Genomic DNA, 26,113 nt, shown 5'->3' with positions numbered 1-26,113 from the left:
TGCCTGCAGATCTAAGCACAACCACAATTAACTATGCTGAATCATATCTCATTCAATTGCACCAGCTACACGTTTTACATTTAAACAGATCTATGCAAAAATTAGTATGGAGTCTTAAAAATATAAATGCTCTCAGCTAGCAGTTTTAGAGCACGTAATTATGCAGCGACTTGTGCTGATTAAAGTCCTACCAAAGCATTTTTCTAATTAGGACTTCAGTGTGAACTGAAAATTTCAAGTTGTTTCTGACTGAGATCTTTAATTCAGAGAGCAGTATGTAAGTTATGCTAAACATACTGTTACAGTTCATAGTTAGCTTTTGCATTTCTTTTCATAAATTACACTTCAAATAAAACTTTATTTATATACTAATTCATTAAGACTAGATGAAGGTCAATCCAAGGTAAAAGATGGACAGTACTTAATGTGTCTCTGCAGAACTTATATCTACTGAACTTTTTTTTTATAGCCCAGTTTTTCTGTTTAACTGGAAGGAAAAGTGCCGAGTTTCAACATAATATAGTATTCAGTAAAGGTTTATACTTGTTTTTATACTTGTATTAAGTACAATTGTACCCAAAAATTGCCATTTGTTTCATTGCTCATGATGAATTGACATAAGAAATTCACCAGTGTTGGACTGTTTTCACGTGACACGAGAAGTAAGCTTCATACTTAGATGGTGAGCTGTTATTGCGTTTTCTATCTGTTTTGGCAGGACCGGATAGTTTCTTCCAGCAAAAGCCTCTATTGCTCTGTTTCAAGGGCAAGGATGGTGCCAACACATATACGGGGGTTGCAGGCTGTGCATGCAGTGTTACAATGAATAAGAAATTATGCAGCAGTTGAGGTCAAGCACTCGACATAGAGACACAATTTTTTTCTAGTCTCCCCGAGGAGATGTTCAGACAGTTAGATTTGTGACTTTTTTTTTTTCTTGAAGTCGCTTTAACTTTAGTCCACCTCCTTGTAATCACTTAACATTTCCTTCTAAACTGTTCTGCATTCAGTACCATAGCCTGAAGCGTCCTACATGTCCCAGGGCTCAGTAAGAGCTCCTCAAGCACTTTCAAGTGCTGACATGCGTTTGAACTGAAAACTCCCAGTCTGTCAGCACTTCACTCTTTCCCCACAGTCTCTTATTTCCATCCTCGGTAGCTCTGTGCACCTCTGGCTTCACAGATGAAGTCAGCATCTTTCACATACGCTGTTTACCATAACCCTTTGGCTATACTGTACTCCATCCTGCATTCCCTGATGAGAAGCTTTGTTAGGATGGCTGCTCCCCTGTTAGACCAGCAGCACAATGTATCAGTGTTTAGAACTGTTGTCCCTCTCTGGTCCATTCCTGTCGCAAGTTTAATTTTCCTCCTCACACAGTCCTCTGAAAAACCAAACAATCAAACTTCTACATGTTGGTTGACTGTGCATTTTAAATAGCCTGTGAGTGAAGTGAGATAGACCGTTGACCTGTCATGGGTGCATTCTAATCACTCCAAGAACCCTGGGGAACAATATGTTGGTTCTCAGCATTGATGGATTGATAAAACTGCAGTAAAATGTCCTTCAGAAAACCATTCAAGTACTGTAACTGTCCATCCTAATCTGTGATTGAATGTGCGCATCGACCCCCCATCTCCCGTCTGAGCTTGGATATACTCTGTAACCATGAAATTGATTAGAAGAATGAGAAAAAAATCCCAGTTAGTGATTGTAGAATTGCACTTGGTCAGTGGGAGTGAGAGTAAAGGTGTTTGCATGTCTTGCACTTTAACCTCTAACAGGGCAGTGATGGTGAAGCTGGACCGAGAGGACAGCAGGGTATGTTTGGCCAGAAAGGAGATGAAGGACCAAGAGGATTCCCAGGTTTACCCGGACCCATTGGACTGCAGGTATTCCCAAAATCTGAGGAGATCTGAAACTTTTATATCTATATTTTGACTGTCTAACTCTCGTTCTCTAAATGCATGACAACCAGGTCACGTTGAACAGTGCCTCATAGGTATGTTCATTTCTTTCCCTTGTCAAAGCCATCGAGAGCAGAATGACTTCTTCCACACCCCTAAAACCGACAACATTTCATCTCTCCTTACATCATTTACATTACATCAAAACAAAGCATAATTTATTAATGCAGCCTTGACTCCTAATAGCACTTTGAATTGCTCCTGGGCAAATAATGCTTTTTCCCCTTCAAGGACTTTTCTTAGCATAGACTGTGCTAAAAAATCCATCACCATTGTGAACATTTATGCATTTGGCATTTTGCCGCAACATTAGTGGTGGAGGAGAGACTGCCATTGGTTTTTCCACTCAGGCTACATTATTATCATGCAGTAAACCACTCCCCTCTAGTACTCTCAGGTCTAAGTAAGAGACCAGCTGCTGTGGTATTTGACCAAGTATTTAAATCAATGTACAGTAAATCCATTTATCTTTTGCAGATGTTTTTTTTAATGGGCATATTACAGTAAAGATAAAATATTCAGTCCTTAGAAAATTCAGAAAAAAAAGACAGCAACTTGCTTTCATTGAGAATGTCAGGGGTGTTGTACAAACCAGGACTTAGACCGGGTTAAACATAAGGCCCGGGGACAGATGCAGCCCAGCAAAGACACCGGTCCAGCTAATTGGACAGTATGGATGTTTTTTGCAGTGGCTTCATAGAGAAAAAAAGACAATTTTCACTTACTGACTGTAAACTTTATATTTTATAATTATGGGACACAGTGGGCAATGAACTACCAGAACTTTTATTATGTAGTGTCACTGGTCTGGCCCGCTTAAGATGAAAGTAGGCAAAATTTGGCTCACAATGTAAAATGAGTTTGAATTGACACACTTCTTGTTTTGGATATATAACAAGTGACCTTACAAATTACTGGTGTGTCTGAAAATTGCTTTATAAAACTGGACTGGCATATTAAATATACTTATACATGACAGTAATATTTTAGGGCTTTTGTCAATAAGTAACCTTCAGTTTTTGGTTCCACCTCCATGCACGTTTACCTATGTCTACTTCTATTTAAATTTAAAGCACAACCAACAAATTGCACCATTATTTGGTTTGATATGATCAGAAGTGATTAATGTTAGCTCAATTTATTTGGATATTGCACATGTGGATAGTTTAGTTTAGGCTAATTTGGTTTATTCAGAAAGTTAGCATTAAGGTTACCTTATTTTTTTAGTGGAAAACTTTAAGGGAACCATCAAGCTAGTTATAACTAAACATCGCGAGAAAAACATAACAAACCTGATCATTTTGAAGGCATTCGTCTCCGAGCATGCACTTCTTATTTATTAAATTACCAACAGCAAGTCTCACAAATAGCACCACGGTTATAAGCCCTTGTAGCAAAATAGCAGGTAAAAATATCAGCATCAGCATGTCACCATAAAATATCATACAAATATGAAATAGTATAGTAATCAAGGATATAGTAATCCTTCATTATTGGTTGTTGTGCATTAAATTCTGTTTTAAAAAAAACTTGATCTTGTTAGTGTTGTAGCTGTAGATGAAGCCAACGCTGTGTGTGGCTGAGGCACAAGAGCCCTAATTACATTTTACCATAACAAGTAAACTTAAAAGTGAAGAAGTTTGCGCCATACATAACTGAGAGTTTGTAAGATCAAGAGTGTTCATGTTACTGTTGCACTGCTCTATTCAGCCCTCCCTTACTCAGAACTCCACAGAGTCAAAGGAAGAGCGAAGGGGTCAAGCGTTCGCTCATTTAACCCAGTGAACCGAAGTTTTGGAAACTTGCTTTGGTGGCAAGGAATAAAGAAACGGCACACTTCAGAATATCTCAAAGTCAATTATCCAAGGACTCACCGAGGATGAAATTAGAGCAAAACCCTGCTGGTCAATAGGGCCAGATAACGTTGTTATTAAGTGCAATTGGCTTTTAATTGGGCATAATGCACTCGATCTCAACTCTTTTAATTATGTTTGGCTAAGCTGCCCTTCAATAGATGGCAGCAGCTGCTGCGAGCTCAGCTCTTCAATGCAATTATCTGTAGCATTAATGATTTTTGACTATGGGGAATGAATGGCTCCAGTCTGAAAGCCCTCCATCATTTGGGGCCATGTTTGCCGTGGAATATTGGAGTCCTCACTGAGCGCAAGAAATCCTCAGATTAAGAGGTTAAGGTGGGAACATAGAGGAGAGTAAATATCAGATTTGATTACACCAGAGTGTGCTCATAGCTCAGGGCTAGTGTGGAAAATAAAAGGAAATGGCAGTCATAAGCAAATATTTATTGATTACATGTGTTTGAATGATGCTTGTTAATTCAATCCGTGCACCTATTTTTACATCAGTTCGAATATACAGTTTAGAAACAAGCCTGAAAGTCCAATATTGATTGACGCCTGTCACTTCAAAGCATTAGACATGAAATTGTTTGATGCTTGATTTATTTTCCCATTTGTACAACCCTTATGCTTTATTACCATGTCTAAATCCCAGTCACGCTCTGTAATAAATAAGCCTTTCCTGTCATTACAAAGGTACAGTAAATCAACAAAATGGACTGAAACTACACGTATGTTTTTGCAGTGATCGATATGCATGTCATTTTCATTTTAGAGTAACTTATCATTACCGCTGCTTTCCACCCACCTTATGATTATGCATGATCCATCACCGGAGTTAAACCAACACAACACAACACATAATATCCATAATTATGCCAATACACAATAAGCTACAACAGCAAGTGAGAGCTTCTTCATTTCTGTTATAGATCCACCTTCCCAAGGTGTATTCATACTGTTTCAGTCAAGCATGATTGAATCCCAGAGCTGGATAATACGCATCGCCTCGGCTGTCCCCTTTGTTTCCACTTTCCTGTGGACGTAGATGGATGGCGTTTCCACCCTGCAATTTACACAGGCTGATTATACCCAAGCCTCCAATACCCTTTAATTACAATAGGTGTCCTTTTTGACTAATTGTGTGTTTACTCGCTGGGGTTCTGCTTGTATTAATGCATTCTCCATTGCGTTGCACACTACAACCCCACTATTCAATACACATCATCTGAAAGTACCTGTTAATGAGCAGCAAAATTGTATGTGTCTTTACCTTAGTGGATTTTTGAATGTGCAGTTTTGTCTCGAGTGCTGCCTCGCATGACCTTTTCTCTGAGTTTTGAAAAATTTGTCTGCTTTCAAGGGTTTGCCCGGCCCTCCTGGTGAGAAGGGAGAGAATGGCGACGTCGGGCCAATGGTGAGTGCAGCTCTCTTTCGTATTGTTTTCACGAATAAGCCAGTGAAGTGAGAAATTGTGCTGATTGTTCAGAAGTTCTGGCTTGTAGCTGAGTCTGGCGGCTCCACCAGCTGTATAGCAGATGTAAAAGAACCGAACATGAGCATTCCAAATATTTAAATTTGCGTGTGGTCTGTTTCTGTGCACTGTGTTTTGCATCGTGTTTTATCACGTATTATTTGTTCACTCTTTTAAGAGTCAGAACAAACAAGCTTTTGCATGAAGGGTTGTTTTAATCTCACACCAGCACTTACACGATAAACACAGATGCAGAGCAGCTTAGTTTTTTCCCTGTCTGTGTCTGACACTGACAAGGCCCAATAAAAAATGTGGTAAACTACAACAGCTGGTCTGACATGTCTGTTGATGTTGTTGCTACTGCATCTACAAGTAAGACAGCAGCTATGACAATGCTATTATTAAAGTTACATACTATAAAAGACGAAAACAATGTCTTAGAGTGAAGAAGTGATCACTGAAGGGGGCCGTTTATCCTTATTTTGAACTCCATATTTTTTATGTTTATTCTCCGAGAGTAGCTTTTACCTCAGTGCAGCCTCTCACTTCATACTCTTTTTGTAACAACGTGTTTTAATGCCCTTCTCTTGGGACACTCTTTCTTTCTTCTGATTGGTTGCCTCTCACCAACAAAAGGTTTGAACAGCAGTCGTATGCCCCAAGTTTACCTAATAAAGGACATACGCTCTCTCCTCGCCTTTTGACAGGGTCCACCTGGTCCTCCTGGCCCCAGAGGTCCTCAGGGTTCCGGTGGAGCCAGTGTAAGTTGATATTTGTTTTCTTTGTCCTCTATTAGGCTTCAGTTACAGTTAGCTTTTTTAAAAAATTACAGCTTGTTAAACAATTTCTTTTTATAAGATTCTTGTACTCACTGCTGTCTCTGTGATTTATCTGCAGGGTGCACAAGGTCCTCCTGGGAGTATTGGTACAATGGGAGGTGTGGGTGAAAAGGTAAGAACCAAATATTGCTCATATCTTTTTCAGCTCCTAGAAATAAAATTGTATCTTTTTCTTTGGTAGGTTTTGCCTCAAATGATATTCGTTATATTTGCTGTTTCTCTTTCCACTTCTCAAGGACACTGCTATTAAAACACAAACTGAAAAAACACTGAGTTGTCAGTTGATACGCTAATTAGCTGATAAAGCTGGACTGTTTGATGTCAGTGTGATAATAAACCTTTCACAAACTAATTCACATATCACTGTTACATCACAGGGAGAAACCGGCGAGGCTGGCAACCCAGGACCACCTGGGGAGCCTGGTATCGGAGTAAGTGCTCTTTCTTGTTTCAATCTAGACAGCGTTTTTAACATCAAAGCCATGAGAACTGACTACTTATAACCATCTAAACAGAGATTGCCAGACAGTCTAGCACTCTGCGTTCTTGTGCAACTGGGACTGTTTTAACAATCAACCTATAAATATTGCTTAGCACAGCTAATTAAGTTGTGTAATTAGATGACACTTCAGCTGTCAGCTGTTCTACGGTCCCTCTAAGTATTTTTTACCTCTGATTAATCTAGTTAAATGTGTAGATATGCTAGCAACCTGAGGGCTTTTAAGCAGATAATTAGCTCAGCCGTATTTGCTACGCTCCACCCTTGATTGTGTCATTCATCTACCATCATGTGCTAGGCTGCAATAAGGGTAAAATTCTGAATATCTTATGTTCTGCGACAAAAGTATGACATTTGTTGATTACCCTCCAAAAGTTGATTCTGTTCATCTGGACGTAGCGTTTTCTGGGAGAAATGTTTCGTCACTCATCCAAGTGACTTCTTCAGTCTCAGCCGACTGCAGGTTTCCTCAATCTTATAAACAGTACATTTGCATAATGACTGAAACCAGCCCACTGAAGGAACAATCGGCTGTGAGGTCAGTTCCTTAATCATAATTGTGCAAATTCTCATGACCATTGATCAACAACCACTGACCAAAACCCACTGATCAAAGACCACTGATCAATGGCCATGAGTACCATTCACAGAGAGTTGGGGAATGGCTGCAATCACAGCATTGTAAGATGGCGAAAGATGTACCCTTAGGCCCCCTCCTTGATTCAGAGATGGTCTTTCCCTTTTCACGTAAATGGCCTCGTTGACTCCATGCTTAAACCAGTGTTCTTCCCTGTCCAGGATGTGTACATCCTCATCCTTGAAAGAGTGTCCACTGGCCTGTAGGTGTAAATAGACTGCAGAGTCCTGGCCTGACGAGGTAGCTCTTCTGTGTTGTGCCATCCGCTTCGCCAGAGGTTGTTTGGTTTCCCCGATGTATGAATCCTGGCAATCCTCCTGGCACTTAACAGCGTACACTATGTTACTCTGTTTGTGTCGGGGGACCCGATCCTTGGGGTGGACCAATTTTTGGCGCAGCGTGTTTTGGGGTTTAAAAGCCACAGAGACCCGGTGTTTCGAAAAAATGCGTCTCAACTGTTCCGATACTCCTGACACATATGGAATCACTACAGGTTTTCGCTTGGGCAGTGGTTGTCCTTCTCTCCTGGATCGGCTGGAGCTTTCTTTAGGTGCCTTTCCAGCTTTGACAAAAGTCCAGCTGGGATAACCACATTTACTCAGGGCCTTTTTGATGTACTGTTCTTCTGCCTCCCTGGCCGCTGTGTCAGTGGGGATGGTGTTCGCTCTGTGTTGTAGCATCCTGATGACACCCAGTTTGTGCTCCAGTGGATGATGAGAGTCAAACCTTAGATACTGATCCGTATGTGTAGGTTTACGGTACACGTCAGCTTTTAGATGTCCCCCATTACTGATGGAAATCTCACAGTCTAAGAAGGCTAACCTGCCACTTTTCATATCCTCCCTGGTGAATTTGATGTGTCGGTCCACTGAGTTAATGGGATCCGTGAAATGTAATATGTCCTGAGATTTGATTTTCACCCAGGTGTCATCCACATATCTGAACCAATGGCTTGGTGGTGTTCCAGGGTAGGATAGCAAAGCCCTCTTTTCCACTTCTTCCATGTACAAATTGGCCACGATGGGTGAAACTGGGGAGCCCATGGCACACCCATGTTTCTGCCTGTAGAACTGACCCTTGTATGTGAAGTAGGTGGAATGAAGACACAGTTCCAAAAGCAAACACACTTGGTCGATGCTGAGACGCTACATCCAGATGAACAGAATCAACTTTTGGAGATTTATTTTCCTGGATGATTGAGAATGCATCAAGACATTTGTTGATTACATTTTTATGGTGATTTCATTTACATAATATGCATAATGTGTTCTATGATGCAGCACCTTGTGTTTGCCTGCAAACAAGGTCTCAGCTTTCCTTTCTTACGGTATAAAAAAGGAAAAGTTTTCACAGTAGTCATCCCGAACATCTTAGATCAGAGCTTTGCCATCAATCCAGACTAAGCCACTGCTTCTGTAAAGCAAGGGACACCTCACCTTGAGTCTGTCAGGGTGTATTGACGTATCCGGTTGCTGCCTCGCTTCTGTGTACAGTGACAGATAGACTCCAGCGCTGAACGTCACAATGAGGTCAACTTTAAAGATGCCATGCTGGCATTCGCTCCAGCATTGCTCAGCTCTAGTGGACCAGTTAATGATTCTGGGCTTGTAATTATGCTTCAACTGCTGCTCTGAGTCATAGCCAATGCTTAAAGATTGCTATTACTACAGTCAGACACTATGCTGGACTAATTTGCTTTATCATCTGCTGGATAAAATAGAAATTTTCATTTGAAATAGATGCTCAAAGTTCAGTCAGTTGGGCTTTTTTTCAGTTTTCTCCTCTTCTGGGCAGTTTTGTGAAAGTTTTGATGGTAGTTGGAGTGACAGTTTTAATAACATATTTGACTTGTTCCATATTTAGTATCCTACTGTCAAAGTAGTATGGATGGCTCTTATGTGGTCTTCATGGTGACAAGACATTGATTTATATTTCCTTAGGGCCCGAAAGGAGAGACGGGTGAGAAGGGAGAAACTGGGCCCCCAGGAGCTGCTGGACCCGCCGGTGCACGTGGACCCCCTGGAGATGATGGTCCCAAGGGTAACCCTGTATGTCAGCTGCACAAAAACACACACACGCATCCATGACTGATGCACTATTAGAGCTGCCAGCGACAGCGTCATTGTGTCATATTTCTCAGTCGAGCTTTCTTCTGCCACAGCTGTTGTTGACACAATGTCAAATATGTGAAGCAAGCTCACTTTTTTCAATGCCTCGATGTGTCTGCAGGGTCCTGTCGGCTTCCCAGGAGACCCTGGCCCCCCTGGTGAGCCTGGTGCTGCTGTAAGTGCTGCATTTATCCCTCAATCAGTGGCTTCATGTTTGCAGTGTCACAGAATTTGATGTATATGCATCATAATAATTATGGTTATGAGTTGGAGGATTTTAATGATAGTCAGTTAACACGAAAACAAAGAAAATGATCAGTGATCAGTATTTCAGTATTATAACTTTACCTTTTCTTTTTATCTGTGAAAATTCTTTTTGATATTATAATGTTGTGTCTCAGGACTATAATTGATTAATTGTGTTTTGTCTGGCTCATTTGTGTATTTTGTTTAGGGTCTGGATGGTTTACCTGGAGACAGAGGAGATGATGGAGAGGCTGGGCAGCCAGTAAGTCCAACATTATCATATTACTGTAAATGTGAGAGAACGGAGCAGGATTTACTCTTTCATTAGTTAGTCGCAGTCTTTCTTAGAGTTTAACATTAAAAATAACAGTAATGGAAAAATGAAGATAAAATTTCTAATAGTGCCTATTACAAACAGTTTCAATTTACTACTGCTGTAATATATACAGTTTACAATGAGGAAGCTCTAGTAATAACACCGTGAAGTGAGTGTAAAGGAGACCAAAAAACTGTTTCATATCCATCCTTTAAAATTGGGTATCTCTTTTTACAGATGTAGAGATATCTCATTATGTAACATCACCCTCCATTTTTATGAAGTGCAGTTAAGTGTTCTGTCTATTCTACTTTAGGGCCCTCCAGGTCCATCTGGTGAAGCTGGAGTACCAGGACCTCCTGGCAAAAGGGTGAGTACATTTCAAAAATGATGCATGCGATGATACTTTGATTCGAAGCATTTTTAGATTCACAACATTCTTAACATGCTTAGTGCTACTTTACTATCCACGGCACAGTGATACATAATTATGATCACATACTCGGGTCTTTAATTGATCCATGGTTTCACAGGAAATTTGTTCCGTTAGTTAAATCCTAGAATAACCAGTAATTTCCATGAGCAGTCATACTGCAGGACAGTATTGGCGTATTGTGAATTTGACTGGCAGCAAGAGTGAAAGAGTAGGACTGCTGCTGCTGCTAGTGTCAGGAAATGAACTTGTCACTATAATTTCAGGCACTCTGCACCCTTTCATTCACACCAGACTTCAGCTGAGATTATTTCATTTCACTTGGGCTGCTTTTTTTATGATGCCTTTCAATTACGATAATAATGTTTTACAATTATCAATAAAGCATGTTGTTAATGTACCATATTAAAAGCTGCCACAGTGTGACAAGAGAGACGGACACTTTCATATTTCAAGTTCTTTGGGGTTTTTTGTTTGGTTTTTTTCCAGCAGTGTGGTGCCAGTGAATATGCCCAATCAAGCACCGATTCCACACATTTCCAATTCAATTTTATTTATAAAGCTCCAAATCACAAGGCACTTTATACTGTGAGGTACAGACCCTATAACAATACAGAGAAAACGCCAAAACTCATATGATAGAGCATTTGGCATAAAAATATTGTGGCACCACAAAATTGACTCCCTCAAAGCTGTAACAACTGACCTCAGCGCCGGCGAGATGGGCTGTAGAACAAAATATACCGATGATTAGGAGATTAGGAGACTTGTTTTTATGGAAATTTCCAAAATGTTTCATAGTAATGTTACATAATATTTGTCAGGTGGTTCTGAAAAAAGCACCAAGTCAGGACTAATTGAATGCCAGCATCACCACTGGCACAGATTAGTGGCAGAAAAAAAGTATATTTAGATATACAGCTACGGACCTCGAGGAATAACTTTTGCTTTAAAATGAGCAGCCTGATGTTGTCACAGGGGAGAAACATATCTCAGTGCCAGTGCCTCTTCTTTGAGCAGTATTCTGACTACAGGAATTGTGATTAAAAAGCTCTGATATGGCTTAAACGCATTCATTTCTCAGTCCTATCAGCAACAAAGGGCTTGTGTGGAGATATTGTACAGCCCTGTGGGTTCTTGGACAGAAAAATGATCACTGGATAGATATTGCAGCATTATCTGAGATTGAGGGTTCCAAAAACTATATTTAAACTATACTACCTGTGGTGGTGGTGCTTTACTGCTAGAAATGTTATTCGTTAGGCATCGGGCGCAGTAGTTTGGATGTTTTAGATGCGATTCTGTGTCTTGGGATAAAATGCAGGCTCAGATGGATGTGCATGCATTTTAAAAATGTTGGCCTGGTAAACATTTTTTATCCAGAGAATTTGTATTCAAAGGGGTAGTTTGGTGGTGGCAGAGACTGGAGAACAAATTAGACCTCAGTTGCATGTCCATATTAATAGACTTAGCGATATGATTTTTCATCCTTCTCCAAGGTAATTCTGTGTTAGTTTCTTGCCCAATATCTCCTCGAAATTGACTCCGGTTCGGTGCTCATTGATGCATGTGGCTGCTTGCCTACATTAGCACACATATGCACGGGTGCGCACACACACGTGCCCGCATCCACACACAGTCAAGACACACATTCACTAATGCACATACGCAGTTGCCAGTGCTTGTAACCTACATTGAGGACTGGTGGCTTTTGTTTGGTCTATTTGATTATGGGTTGTAATGGCAAATGTTAGCCCACTTACAAGGTTTTGACCAGAGGCTGTTTGGTGAAAACACTGATGCATTTTTATCTCAGTATGTTTGGAATGTAGGACAATTTGCTTGCAATGATGTTGCCTGGTCCTGCGTAATTCAAGGTCAGATAAATAATTAGTATGTATATGAAACTGCTGTGTGTTTTGCAAATGTTGGATCATTTTACTTTTAGGGACAAAGTCAGTTGGCGTGTGCTTTTTAGCAGGTTTTACAATGATTTGTTTTCCAAGTATGTGCTTACAAAATCCTCATATTGTTTAAATTTTGTTTTTCCCAGGGACCCGCTGGACCAGCAGGTCAGGCAGGCAGACAAGGAGAAAAGGGATCTAAGGTAAGTTAGAGAAACTAGGATTTTGTAAATTATAATCTTGTTTTGAATGGTGTTAATATATACTGTTTAATTTTTTTTAAAGTTAGGTTAAATGCTGTAATATAGTTATAATTACCCAAACTTATGAATAAAATAAACATGTTGATCCTAAGAAGTATGAAAGCTATTTCTCTTACTGATGAACAAAGATTTGTCATCTGAATCTTCAGCTTCAGCTTATATAGTGATTTTCAACTTTTTTGAGTACAATAAATTGATTATGTTAATATGTCAAAATGTTAGCATGATTTCAGTTGATTTCACTAAAAAAGGCCAAAAAAAAAATCCAATGTTCACGACCACATGGCAGATAGACAAAGCTACTGAATAGCTACTGAACATAGTGGACCATTTAAAGAGTAAGATATTTCAGTCAGAATTTGGCAGAGACCAAAAACAGCCAAGCGATTTGCTAGTAAAAAAATGAATCCACATGAGTAATAAGGCTGCTCCAAAACTGCTGGATGTGTCATAAGCAACTGTCGGCCAACAAGATTGTCATAACTCCTTTCATAACTGTCTTTCTTTGCATGTTGAAATTAAATGCCAAATTTTTAAAATATTTGCAAAAATGTTTTCCAGCAAAAAGAAATGTCTAGAAATTCTGGAAAGAACAAGCTACATCCATTCAAAGCTTTTGCTCTAGCATTTTCTTCAGCTGAATTGCACACTTGTAGAAATAGACAAATTAAGAGCAACAACTTATTTCTGAGGCCGTCAACAGATTTGATTGTTTTGTTAAAGTACACAATTTTCTGCACAATCCAAGATAATGATTGAAAGAGTTTAAAAATCATTGAAAGTTTTAAATTGTGGTGGGTTTTTTGTACACAAATCACACGGTTTAAAGAATTGCACAAACAGAAAACATGACAAATATCACTTCTTTTGTATTTTTGTCAGTCTCCAGCTCTGACTTATTTTCAACACACGCACACACTCACAGACGGACATATGGACAAAGTGCACATTCTATCCACACTGAGGTAAAGGATTACACTTGATTTGACGGAGACAAGCCAAAGCCTGCGTGGTGATCCTTGAGTGTCAAATCCAGGCCTAATTAGTTGTCAGAACAATCTAATCCGCTCCTCCTATCATCCTAGTCAATATGACATCTCTGGAACTTCAATACATAAAAACCTGTCGTTCCTGCTCAGAGACAGCAGATGTGACCTGGTAACATTTGATCTGTTTTGACGTCGCAAATCCTCAAATCCCTCCACTCTAAGCTTTTGCAGCAGAAAACATTCAGAATATCGAAATATATGACTTTGAAATACAGGATTAGTTTAATTATCAAGTTGGATAGAGGTCTAGAGGTCATATAGTGTTGGTACCACAGGATTTTGCCTGTTAGAGCAGGGCGATATGACCAAAAATATTTATCACGATATACATTTGAAAATTTGCGATAACGATATAACTGACTAACTCCACAACTTTATTAGTGCAAAAAACCCCATCAATGTATTTTCACTTAAACAAGCAGCTGTTTTTTATCTGCATTAAAGTCGCTGACAGTTTAACCAAAAGGCATTTCCAGTGGAAATTGGTCGACATATCCTCAGCATAACCATGTTTAATATCCACAAAACTTAAAAAGAGGTTATACACACACAATACGGTAATATTATGTTGAAGCACAGTTCGTATCACTCCACGAGGCTCCTGCCTACGGTAGCCGTAATGCTCCGACAATCCATCAAACGGTGCGGCTTCATAGCTTAGCAAAGTCGTACTGAGACATTTGACAAATTTTCGAGCACCGTGTACATAAAATCGTTTTGAGGTCAGTAAACACAACCAGAATTCATACATAAAGCACACGGGATTATAAAGGGCGCTGTTGATTTTCAGAAAAATCAAAGGATTGATTTTAAGTGTGCTGTATTTTCCAAAAAACACGGTAATAACAACAGCCCGCTAGCATGCTCTACCAAAAATAGTGCTTTGTTGTGTATCTGACGGATGAAAGCTAAACCAGTTCCACACCACTGAAGTTGCAGCATTTTTGCAAACCAATTCTGGTTCATCTGTTTCATTTAACGATCCGCTTTCGCTCTTCTCATTCTGAGTTGTTGCCATGTGCGTATGTAAACAAAGGCACTGCGCACTGAGTTTTACCCATATTCTATCGCGATGTTTCATTTTCCTATTGTTGCCCAACATTACACCAGTATTACCGTGAACAGTATAATATAGCCTATTGCTTGTATTGCAAAGCAAAGGTCCCTGCAAAGTTTTGACAATTGCCAGAATAAATATGTGGGTTCTTGTTTTGTTTGGATCTGCTACCCATGGCTGTATATAAGTGTGCATAATATCCAAAGACCATCTGTTTTATACATTTGATGAGAAAGTTAAATACAGTTAACATGGATTTGTTTGTTTTCTTCTTTTTTTTTGCCTACGGAAGTTTACTCACTTACTCACTACTCGTGAATGACATAAGGACTAATGTTACTTTGTTTTACAGGGAGAAGCTGGAGCAGAAGGACCTGTTGGGAAAACTGGACCTGTGGGACCCCAAGGTCCCCCTGGAAAGTCTGGTGCTGAGGGTCTTCGTGGAATCCCTGGCCCTGTTGTGAGTGGATCTTTGATAATCACATTTTCTGCACCATTATACATTTTATAAGCAAGTATTACTGGCAAATCTCCTAATAATTGTTTTATTTAATTATAAAAAATACTATTTTTTCTTATTTTCAGGGTGAGCAAGGACTCTCTGGTGCTTCCGGTCAAGATGGCCCTCCTGGTCCTATTGTAAGACATTTCCTTGCACCGCCCCCATATAATACTTTAATATCTGGAATATGAACTGCTTTCTAGTCATAAGCTTATTTATAAATCAGCCATTCTCAACAGGATTGTTATGACGCAATGAAGTTTTTGGTGTGATCGTTGGTTTGTAGCTCTGCAAAGAAGATACTGAATAGTAAACACAAATGCAGAGATCAGTGTCGGCTGTCATTGTAAGACAGTGTGAATTCATTTCACACTGACCGCTAGACTTGACAACCTGATTCTCTCTCCACAGGGCCCCCCTGGACTTCCTGGTATGAAAGGTGACTCTGGATTCAAGGGAGAGAAGGCAAGACATTATTACGATGCTAATCTCAAATTGCTTTATTTTATATTTCTTGTGTCTGCTTTTGCACCTTATCTGAAGCTTCCGAAGTAAGCAAATATCTCGGCCTGTCTCTTTGTTCACACTTCCAGTGAGAAGAAGAAAGGCTCTGTTTTGTGAGGAGTCTTTCACACAGTGATTTAATACAGTGAATGAATATGTATAAGCCCAATAATATCATCTTCGTAATGGTCATTGGTTTAATGCCAGCATGCAGTAGTCAGAAGCAGATGGTCATAACTTTGCTCACCAGCAGGTGCTGAGACAGACCATCATTGTTAAATATGATGACTGCAATAAACACACTAATTATTTATATGCAGAAATAAGACAGCGCTGAGGCCATCATGCCAGTCATTGTGAATAAACTCACATATGAATTAGCATATTTACTTTTCTTGTTGGTCGTAAATGTACAGACATTAAAATATTGCCGATATGAAAATGATGTAACATAATTAGTAAAAATATTTTCTTTTTGAATTGATTTCGTGCCCCTTTAATATATTTTGATTTGGCTTCTTCTTCTGGCTCTAGGGTCACCCAGGTCTAATTGGTTTAATTGGACCTCCTGGTGAACCTGGAGAGAAGGGAGACAGAGGTCTTCCTGGACCCCAGGGAACTGCAGGTGGCAAGGGAGAGTCTGTAAGTATCCCATAGAGTCATTAAATTAGCTTATACAGTAAATGTGAAGCCTGGTAAGTTACACGGAACATCAGTTTGTTTGTGTTCTAATAATTATTCTTGTACTGCCACTTTGTGGCAAATAATCAATAATGAAAATGGGTTATCTGTCACTGCCTTTACTGCAAGACATTTTGAGTTGAATAGATACGATTTCATATCTTATTTTACACATCTATTCACTGCATGTTGATTGACATCATTTATTTTAAATTTTCAGGGCATTAACGGTCAATCAGGTCCTCTTGGCCCTCCTGGTCCTCCTGGAATTTCTGTAAGTTACAAATCTTGCTGAACAAACATGTTTTCCATTTTCGATTCAGTGTTGTTCACCTCTTAATATTGCCTTAATTCCCTTCAGGGTCCTCAAGGACAAAAGGGCTCAAAAGGATCAACTGTAAGTTATAATCTTTCTTCTGCATTGTTTTTAAAAGAAGAGGCTTCCTTTAAATAAAATAAATCAATGATAACTTGTGTTTTCAGGGTTCAACTGGTCAGAAGGGAGACCCTGGATTGATTGGGCCACCCGGACCACCTGTGAGTTACCAGTTTATTGTCATTAAATTATACATTGTACATAATGTTCATTATTATTACATTACATTAACAATAACACTGTTACTAAACAGTTTTTCACAAACTAAAATTAGTGAGTTGCTGGCTTAGTAAATCATGGGGATTAATCAGCAAATATTTTTCCAGTCTATTAATTACTGGTAATTTCTAAATAAAACATGATGGCATGGTTCCGGCTCCTTAATTGTAATTATTATTGTGAATGAAGTACTTTGGTTTTGAACAGTTGCCCACAGGTCATTTCTTCACCTTGTGATTTGTGAACTTTTGTACTGTTAGACAGAAAAGTGTAGTTTACAAAAATTCCACTTGAACTTTAACCTCTGTACTGCAGGGTCCACCTGCTGATATCATCCAGCCCCTGCCTATCCAGCAGTCTTCCCGAAAGACCAGAAGGCAAGCTGAGATGCAGGAAGATGAGCCACTGGCAGACTACGGCGTTGATGGCGTGGAGGGAATGGAGGATGTTTTTGGATCTCTCAACAACCTCAAACAGGACATTGAGCGCATGAAGTTCCCAATGGGCACCCAAGATAACCCAGCCAGGACCTGCAATGACCTGCATCTTAGCCAGCCTGATTACCCAGATGGTAAAATTTAGATTTTAACATTTAGTTATATATTAGAAGTGACTTATAGTAGAAAAAATGTGTATTTCTACATAGTTAAGCAGTCTTTTTCAAGCTGTTCATCGTACCACCTCCTTATGTATGTCTCTGTTTCTCTCTTAGGTGAATACTGGATTGATCCAAACCAGGGCTGTATAGGAGACACCATCAAAGTGTTCTGTAACTTCACAGCAGGTGGAGAAACCTGCATCTACCCAGACAAGAAATCCACAGGGGCAAGTGACACCTGATTATATACAGTTGAAGCCAACATATTGTCCTTTTGTCGCAGTCAATCAACAATTGATCTGCTTTATTATAATAATAATAATCATCATAATAATAACACATTATAATTACATAGCCCTGTTCAGTAGGGTATTGACAAGGATAAGTGCTATTTGCAGTTATTTGTTAAAGGTCTGTTTACAGCACTGGCAATACTAGCACTTCATTAGTTTGTAATTCATTTAATTAATGCGTGATATTTATTGCAGGCTAGAATATCTAACTGGCCTAAGGAGTCTCCAGGTTCATGGTTCAGTGAATTTAAGCGTGGCAAAATCGTGAGTCAACCCGCTCAGCTCTTATTTTCTTTTCTATTACCTCCCAGTAGACATTCACATCCTTTTCAGATAAGTTTTTCAATTTTGCTCCTTTATCATTTTGTCTTGCTTACAGTTACTCTTTCCCACCAATATCTCTCATTTCTCCCCCTGTTATACATCTCCCTCTCATATTCTTTGCATTTTACCTTTCCTCAATTTCCTTTTGTTCCTCCACTTGTTTCCTGTTACTTCATTTTTTCATTCCTGTCTCGTACTATTTTTCAGCTTCACTCACCTCACTCCATCTCTCATTACCATAATTATATTTCTTCTTTCCAACTTTTACCACATCCTTTCTCCCTCTCTCAGTTTTTTTCATTCTCTCCATGTTTCCCCAGTTAAGCTACGTTGATGCAGCAGACAACGCCATCAACCCGGTGCAGATGACCTTCCTGAAGCTGCTAAGCTCCTCAGCTCGGCAGAACTTCACCTACATTTGCCATCAGTCTGTGGCCTGGCACGATATAGATACTGACAGCTATGACAAGGCACTGCGCTTCCTGGGCTCCAACGACGAGGAACTGTCTTATGACAATAATCCCTTCATCAGGCCGCTGATGGACGGCTGCTCGGTAAACGCTAATTTTCTAACTTTCAGTTTGTAATTAAACTTTTTTTCTAAATCCCATGAAATCCTATTAATCCTCACAAATATGTAGACTGCTGTAGAGAAATCGCAAGTAATTTTTATCCTGAAGAGAATAGTAAGAGTGAGATCAAGTGCAAGGTTAATAGACTCAATGAGGGCATTTAAAAGTAGATACATGCTATAACTGGATCAGTTAGCATTAGCACTGATCTTTAACTAAAACGAGAGCCTGTTTCAAAATGGTGATCAGCTTAAATGGATCCAATGAATTAAGACCTGGCCTTTTTTTTTTCTTAGTGAAACACATTTTGCTGTGTGTACAGGAGGTCTATGGAGTGTCAGAGGCTACAGCATACATTGCTTAACAAATTTATTAGACCACTGTCACAGAAACAGAAAAACACTATTTTACAAATCTGTCAAAAACTAAAGATCAGAGAGTTCACAGCGTACCGTTTTTATAGCATAAGTTCAACCACCAAAACAGATTAATAAACTTTAACTCGGCATCTTGATCAAAACGTAAACATAAAAATAGATTTCTGTAATTACTGATATTGTTAATTTGGGACATAAACCTTACATTGGGTTAAATTTGGTAAGCACTGTATAAATATGTATTAGACTAAAAGGCAAATGTCACTTTAGGTTTCACTGGATGTAATCGATACTATAATTATAGAATTCAGTACGTGGGTACGAATTTTTGTAATATTACATGTAATGTGTTAGCTATTACAATTTAAACTATATTTTTTCCACTATTTTGGAGTTGCATTAATTTAATAAGGTTTTTATCAGGTAGCTTGAAGACTAGTTTGTTGATGTTGTTTTTTTTTTGTTGTTGTTTGTTTTTTCGCAATGTTTGACTAATAGACTAGTTAGCTATGAAATTACTATTTGTTGTTTGTTATTTAATCAGTCAGTTGTTTCAGGAGTATTGTGTGCCAAAACCAGAGTGCTCTTTTCAGACAGCCAAGATACTGAATAGTATTATCCCTGTCCATCTATCCATCTCTACTCTCTCTTGCCTTGTTTTTCCATTTCCAAAAATTTTAAACATATCTATATTTTAAATAATGTTATATTATTTAGTACCTTGTGCTAACATTCAATTCAATAAAACTTTATTGATCCTGAAGGTTGACCCCGGAGGAAATTGGGTTAACATGGTTAGAACTTTACTTGAACCACCTTAACAAAATATCTGCCTCCCTGTGCGCCCTTTTGTGTTTGTAGGCGAAGCAGGGCTATTCAAAGACGGTGTTGGAGATCAACACTCCCCGCATCGACCAGTTGCCCATCATTGACGTCATGCTGAATGACTTTGGGAAATCCAACCAGAGGTTTGGCTTTGAGGTCGGACCTGTGTGTTTCCTTGGCTAGACACACCCCTGCTCCCCGCTGAAGGACAGGGTCAGAGGGTATATATTAACACCCACATGCTGAGATCTGACAACCTTCATCTTCTCTCCCCGCGAAGCGAAAGCCTGTCTTTTCTTTTGTTGCCAAGAAGATCCACTCCAGCAAGGAGAAGAAGAGTCCCCCAGGCCCTGTCATGAAAGCGCTGACCAGGGGAAACTGCTCCTCGCCCTTGTAGGGCCAGAATCACATGACTTTAACTTACTAATGGGAATGACATCAGGAAAAGGACATTTGATGCCATGGTGGACGGTGGCACACTTACAGCAGCAGAGAGAGGCTCCACTCCCCCTAAGCCCAATCCTCCCTCGTCCTTCCCCTACAACCACGCCTCCCTCTCTCGATGCTCCCGGTGCTGCTCTGAATACAACCACAGATGTGCTTTTGTGCAGAATCACAAAACACTCAAGGTGCTACAAATTTTTTTTTGATTAAACTGTAATTATTATTATTATTATTTGTACAATACTGTTCCTTTATGAATCCACTCTAAAAACCTGCATGTGCCCCGCCTCTGAAATTTTCAATAAATATTTGCTAAACAGCATTAGAATAAAACCTATTTAATGTCTGTTAAGAACAAATTTGATGAGAATTATTTTTTATTTTATATTTGACAAGAACAATTTGTAAGTATGACGTAATCTTTTTGTAAATAACACAACTTTCGGAACTTTTATGAGATTAAAAAGAAACTGGAACACCCAACACAAACACTTTTTTTTTTTTTTTTTTTGCTTATTAAAACTCAGTTTGGAAACCAAGCCATTAAAAACAATTAAACAGGAATATAAATATTACAAAAAATGGCTTATTCTTTAAGACAGAATTTATTCAGTTAGATGCCTCTGTTACAAATGTGGACACATTTGGCTCTTCAGCCTTGTTTATAATCAAGTTTGAACACTTGATTGTGGTTTCGAACTTTTACAAAGAAATAATTCCAAGAAAAGCCTTGTTCATGTTTTCTTTGTAACAATGGACAAAATGTTTTCATGTGCCTTGAATTGTTCATTTAAAAATATTAAAACTGGATTCTCAAAAATGTCTGTGTTGCTATTTGGGTGAAGAAATAAGTAGCGATCTTGTTGTGATTCTGCGCTGCCTTCTACATACTACCTTAACTTGGCCACTAATTTAAGATTAGTGAGGATTAGCGGTTCCAAGTGTTTGGGTTCATGTGATTGATTCTGCTGAGCCCAGGCACTGTGATCTCTTCCAGCTTTTCTCTCTGACTCAGACTTTGATCAAGATCTGTTTGCCTCTCCACATCGTTAGCTTAAAGCTATGATAGCAAAGACTTCAGAACCGCTTTGAAACCTGTGTAATAGCAGTATGTTTACAATCTATGTACAACTGAAATAAATGTCTGGTGCTTTGCCAAATTCATGTTGCAATCATTTGGATCCACTTACAGATAAAACGTCATTTATAGAAAAATGAATTTATTAATTAATCCAACCAGTGTGTGTTGCTAAAATCCACGATTTTGCAGTGCATAAAATCGGAGATCTTGTCAACATTGAATGACAGTAGTTTCCTAATTGTACCACTGGCATCTATAGTAAACACTGAGGAAATGTTAAACACCAAAACGTTACGATACTTACCTAAAAAACAACATGCATTATCCAAAAATGGGAAAAAGAGAAAGCACATCTACAACCAAAGCTACATGTTTTGTCCAACAGCATGCTGAGTCATACCTTTAACCTCTTAAAACAGGCAGCAGATATGTTTTGAGAGTTTGATATTTTCATTTCTTATTTTTACTGTAAAATAAAACGCTCACAGAGATCACAAGACTGCAATTTACAGCACAACCCGCATAATGTCGACATAATAATAGCTCAGGACTGCGTGCTGCTAAAGTGTCTACAACAAATGCAAATTGGCGATAATTATCTTTTCTTCCCAGGGAGTTTGCCATTTTAGCAGTGGTGAGTATGAAAGAACAGATTACATTTATGATAATGAAGCACCTAAACCATTGAATACGTTTCACAAAACCAATGTGACAGACCAAATATGACTTCCTATCTCACAGAAAACAGGAACAACAACACAAATGTGGTATGTTGTGCAGCTTCCCAAGTGGAAGGGTTCATTACTAAAAGCGGTACAGGTTAAGGTTGTGAAGTAACAGATAACAGTAAAGAGGCAAAAACAGAATGATCTCATTTGTGATTTCAATTGTTTGCATTGGGCTGTTTTTATTATTATTATTATTATTCACTTTATGACAGACTTTGGCACAACACATGTGCCTATTTATTAAAACGGCGTCTAAATGTTACTTCTGCTTAAGTATATGCAAGCCATGTCAGCCATTTTTCCCTCTAAAGTAATTGGACACACTAACAAAAGACATTTTTATTTTTAAGTGTGATTAAAATTCCTTTGTAGTCAGTGACAGCCTGAAGTCTGGGACTGATGAATATTGCCAAATGCTGAGTTTCTTCTTTTAAGAAGCTTTGCCAGGCCTTTACAGCAGCTGCCTTCAATTACTGCTTGTTTGTAGACATTTCTGCCTTAAACTTTATCTTCAGTAAGGAAAAAAAATATATACTCAACTGGGTTAGAGTCAGTGGGATTTGCCATTTCATTTCTTTTCCTTGTCTTTCTTTTCCTCTTTGATTGCTTTCACTGTTTTCTGCCAGTGCCCATCTGTCCTGTTCTGCAGCGTTTGATTGAACAGAAAATATGCTATGAACTCCACCATGTATTGTTGACGTAGCTATTTCTAAAATTTCTCTCTGTAAAATCATTGGGGGGGGGGGGGGAAGAAGGCTAATCACAGCCTTCTTCCCTCGCATTGTCACCTTTTTGAACCTCATATTGAGAAGTCTAATGAACAGCTACCAAATGCAACAATTGAAATCAACTCAGAACCATTCGCCTCTGCAATTTGTCATGAAATAATGAGGGAACCAGCTATACCTGGAACTGAAGCTACTTATCAGTCACTTTTCCAATTACCTTTGAGCGTGTAAAAATGAAGGGACCTTGTAAAAAGTGGCAGTAATTTCTGCACTTCAGTCACGTCTTGACTGCTTCATTCCAAGTTCATTCTCAGAGACAAAAGTATGAAAACAAGAAAGGTGAAAGGAGTTAGGGTTAGGAAAAAATACTTAGTTGATCAGCTGGTTGAGATTTTACTCTTTAATCAGTCGTGTGGACAATAAAGAATCTAAAATCCACTTATCTTTCCTTAGTACACAAACTTCTGCCCCACAACATTGTCATCCCACATTTCAAAGTATTGTTTTTAACCATACAGAAAAGCTACAACACTTTTTAGAAGCCTGTTTAAGTTCTGCTGTGTGAATCATCAAATCTGTTTACAGAGCTTTCTGTGTACTTCTCAAATCTGAATGGCAAGTGGAAGCGCATATGGTGATGAGTCATCACCAAGTTTGTTTTCCTGACAATTTCACTTAGGCTGATCATTTCACATTTTTAAAAAAACAATATAAGGTCACCTATTTTCCATTTTTAAACATATTTTCCTGTGAACTTCAAATGTCCAGTCAGAAAACTGTGGGCTGTTGCTGGGGTATGTGGGCTACTTAATCCCCCTGCCAAAGCCAGCTAGTCACAGCCAATCTGTTAGGATACCTACAGTGTAACGGTCAACATGCTGAAAACGTTCTGTCCAAACTCCACAGCTGCTGTGGCCCTACGGTCATATTTGAAGAGGGAGAATGATGGAAGTGAATAAAGGAAAGGGATGTGTTGTCTATTCTGAGGAAGTGTTAAATTTTCCACCCACTATTCTTGCACATCCTCTCAGCCCATTTAATCCTTTCCAGGGTCATGAACAGCTGGACCTTATCACAGCATGAATTCAGCCTGAGGACAAGAAAAATTCTGCTCTGTCTGAGGACTTACACGGTGAGACACGCAGTCACATTTGAGGCAATTGACAAGTCAGAATCTCTGATTCATCTTAATTGTCTGGTTTAAAAAGAGAGAGAACGGCTCCAACAGACACAGACGCAAAAAGTACACTCTGAGCCACATCAACACACTTATTATTGTTGCTGGTATATTTACTAACACAGTACAGCAGTGATGGTAACCTTAGTGTGCTTCAGTAATTCAATACAAGTAGTTTATTCTAGTGTATAGATTTAGTTTTCCCCCAACACTTTCATTTCCTAAAATACTGAATGTTTCAATCCAGAATCACTTAAAATCACTTACTTTAATTAATGAGTTTGATACTATTTCAAGAAATCGTCTAAGATAGGATACATCTGAAACTACTATAGCTAGAGGACAGCTGTCTAAGTATTAGGTTAGTTACAGGATGAGTTGATTTCTCTCCATTAAATGATTTAATGATACTGGTTATTTTTCACATGTGGGACAATAAAATTATGATCTTATAAATACGACAATTTAGTAAATATCGGTAACTACAACTAAATCATAGTTCAACTAAGGTTAAAACTTCCTTCAGATTGTGAGGCAGCAACAGTGCTACTAGTATAAGTACTGTATTTAATTCATAAATATCACAAATAAACACTGAAGACAGCTATCAGCTACATATCATCCTGCTGCAACTCCTTACCAAAGCATTTAAGATCCAACTGCTTTAGCAGAAAAACTAAGTTGTACTAAAAAAGATACTCTGTGTAAAAGTTTAGAAGGAAAAGGGAAAAACTAAAAAGAACAAGTGTGGACTTCACTGAATAAATTGAGATAAAGCTGACTTGTTTAAAGTAGCTCACTCTGTAATTTTCAGCTTTTTGGAGCACGAATGCTAGAAAAGCCTGTATCGACTGGTGTCTCTTTTATAGCAAGATAATTGCTTGTTTTCTCTGTTGATATTTTCTTGAAAGGCAGAATTCCTAAAGAAAATAAATCTGCTGTGGTAATAGCATTAGCATTTTCAGTAGTCTATGGATTTCCCCCTCCTACTTCTGTATATACTCTGAGACAATTCTGAAAGTCTATTTGAAGTGAAAAAGATACACTGGGCTCATCAAATATCAAAAGCAATTTGAACTGAATTGAGCCACAAAGTAAGCAGCAGCCACTGTTAATGCTGGAGAGAAACTCATCAGAAATGCAGGTCAGGACTTACAAAACCCCTTTGTTCAAGTGTGCCAAGAAACTTCTGTCTATTTCTCCTGTCAGAGACACTTGAGTATTCCCTGTTCAAACAGTTTGACTAGGAAACACTCCAACAATACTGTGCTTCATTGCCCAACCCATCAACTCATTCCAACCTCCTGCTGACTGGTGATCTGAAAAGGGTCTGGAGACTCCCCTACTCCTCACATCTGCAGTTTATAGTGGCCGCTCTTACATCAGTATTTCCTGGAGCACCCAGGAAAAAAAAACTGTAAAGCCAACCACAGCATCCTTTTGTGAAACCAAAAGTGCTTCTCAACACTTCTAGCATAAGATAACTTGGTACTGGCATAAATTTGCATTTGAGACCTTGTGTCTCTTTCAAACTGTCTATATTCCTTAAAAAGGAGGAAACACCAGTTGGCATGCAAAAGTTGAAGTCTTCTTAGAAGGTTGAAGGTGACTCCTGCTGTCAAGGACATGCGCTTGTTGCAGACTGTGAACGGCTTCTGGGGGAAGTCTTGAGTGGCATTCAAAGAACAGAAGATATGGCACAAGTCAAATATTATCTGAGGGAAATGTTTTCAGTATACTAGATGCAAAATAATTGCTATTATCTGTCTAGACGTTTTCAAATTGAAGGTGGGCCTCCCGATAGTGGTGGGAGTGTTGAAAGAAATGCATGAGGCAAAGATACTGTATGAGGGAGAAGCTCGTGAGTTAAAGCTGCTGTGCTCTTTTCGTATGTTGATCATGAATTTGTCACTCTAACGTACATAGTCAGGCTGTTACAGTTGCAACACAACTGTAACATATAGCACTTTGAACATATGAAGTCATTTAATTAGTTTAAACATATACCAAAGCAATGGGGAACTGCTTAACACATG

At 38.9% G+C, this 26,113-nt stretch overlaps 1 protein-coding gene across 1 annotated transcript in view; it reads left to right on the top strand.

Annotated features, from left to right (window-relative positions):
* LOC102789013 (collagen alpha-1(XI) chain-like) overlaps positions 1-20,592 on the top strand; it is an 82,232-nt gene extending 61,640 nt beyond the window's left edge. Inside the window, exons 46-67 of the mRNA XM_087831586.1 lie at positions 1,785-1,892; positions 5,187-5,240; positions 6,005-6,058; positions 6,195-6,248; positions 6,514-6,567; positions 9,213-9,320; positions 9,502-9,555; positions 9,835-9,888; positions 10,259-10,312; positions 12,429-12,482; positions 15,001-15,108; positions 15,234-15,287; positions 15,562-15,615; positions 16,189-16,296; positions 16,556-16,609; positions 16,697-16,732; positions 16,819-16,872; positions 17,246-17,501; positions 17,643-17,755; positions 18,017-18,085; positions 18,466-18,699; positions 19,956-20,592. Of these exons, the coding sequence (XP_087687712.1) occupies positions 1,785-1,892; positions 5,187-5,240; positions 6,005-6,058; positions 6,195-6,248; positions 6,514-6,567; positions 9,213-9,320; positions 9,502-9,555; positions 9,835-9,888; positions 10,259-10,312; positions 12,429-12,482; positions 15,001-15,108; positions 15,234-15,287; positions 15,562-15,615; positions 16,189-16,296; positions 16,556-16,609; positions 16,697-16,732; positions 16,819-16,872; positions 17,246-17,501; positions 17,643-17,755; positions 18,017-18,085; positions 18,466-18,699; positions 19,956-20,102 (1,935 nt within the window). The 3' untranslated portion in view covers positions 20,103-20,592. The remainder of the gene's footprint in view (positions 1-1,784; positions 1,893-5,186; positions 5,241-6,004; positions 6,059-6,194; positions 6,249-6,513; positions 6,568-9,212; positions 9,321-9,501; positions 9,556-9,834; positions 9,889-10,258; positions 10,313-12,428; positions 12,483-15,000; positions 15,109-15,233; positions 15,288-15,561; positions 15,616-16,188; positions 16,297-16,555; positions 16,610-16,696; positions 16,733-16,818; positions 16,873-17,245; positions 17,502-17,642; positions 17,756-18,016; positions 18,086-18,465; positions 18,700-19,955) is intronic.
* The last annotated feature ends 5,521 nt before the right edge of the window (positions 20,593-26,113 follow it).

This window comes from Neolamprologus brichardi, chromosome 18 (genome assembly GCF_056152115.1).
Source record: "Neolamprologus brichardi isolate AB-2024 chromosome 18, ASM5615211v1, whole genome shotgun sequence".
Classification (NCBI taxonomy): domain Eukaryota; kingdom Metazoa; phylum Chordata; class Actinopteri; order Cichliformes; family Cichlidae; genus Neolamprologus; species Neolamprologus brichardi.
The sequence above is the reverse complement of the archived record's forward strand: the minus strand, read 5'-3'. Positions and strand labels throughout refer to the sequence as shown.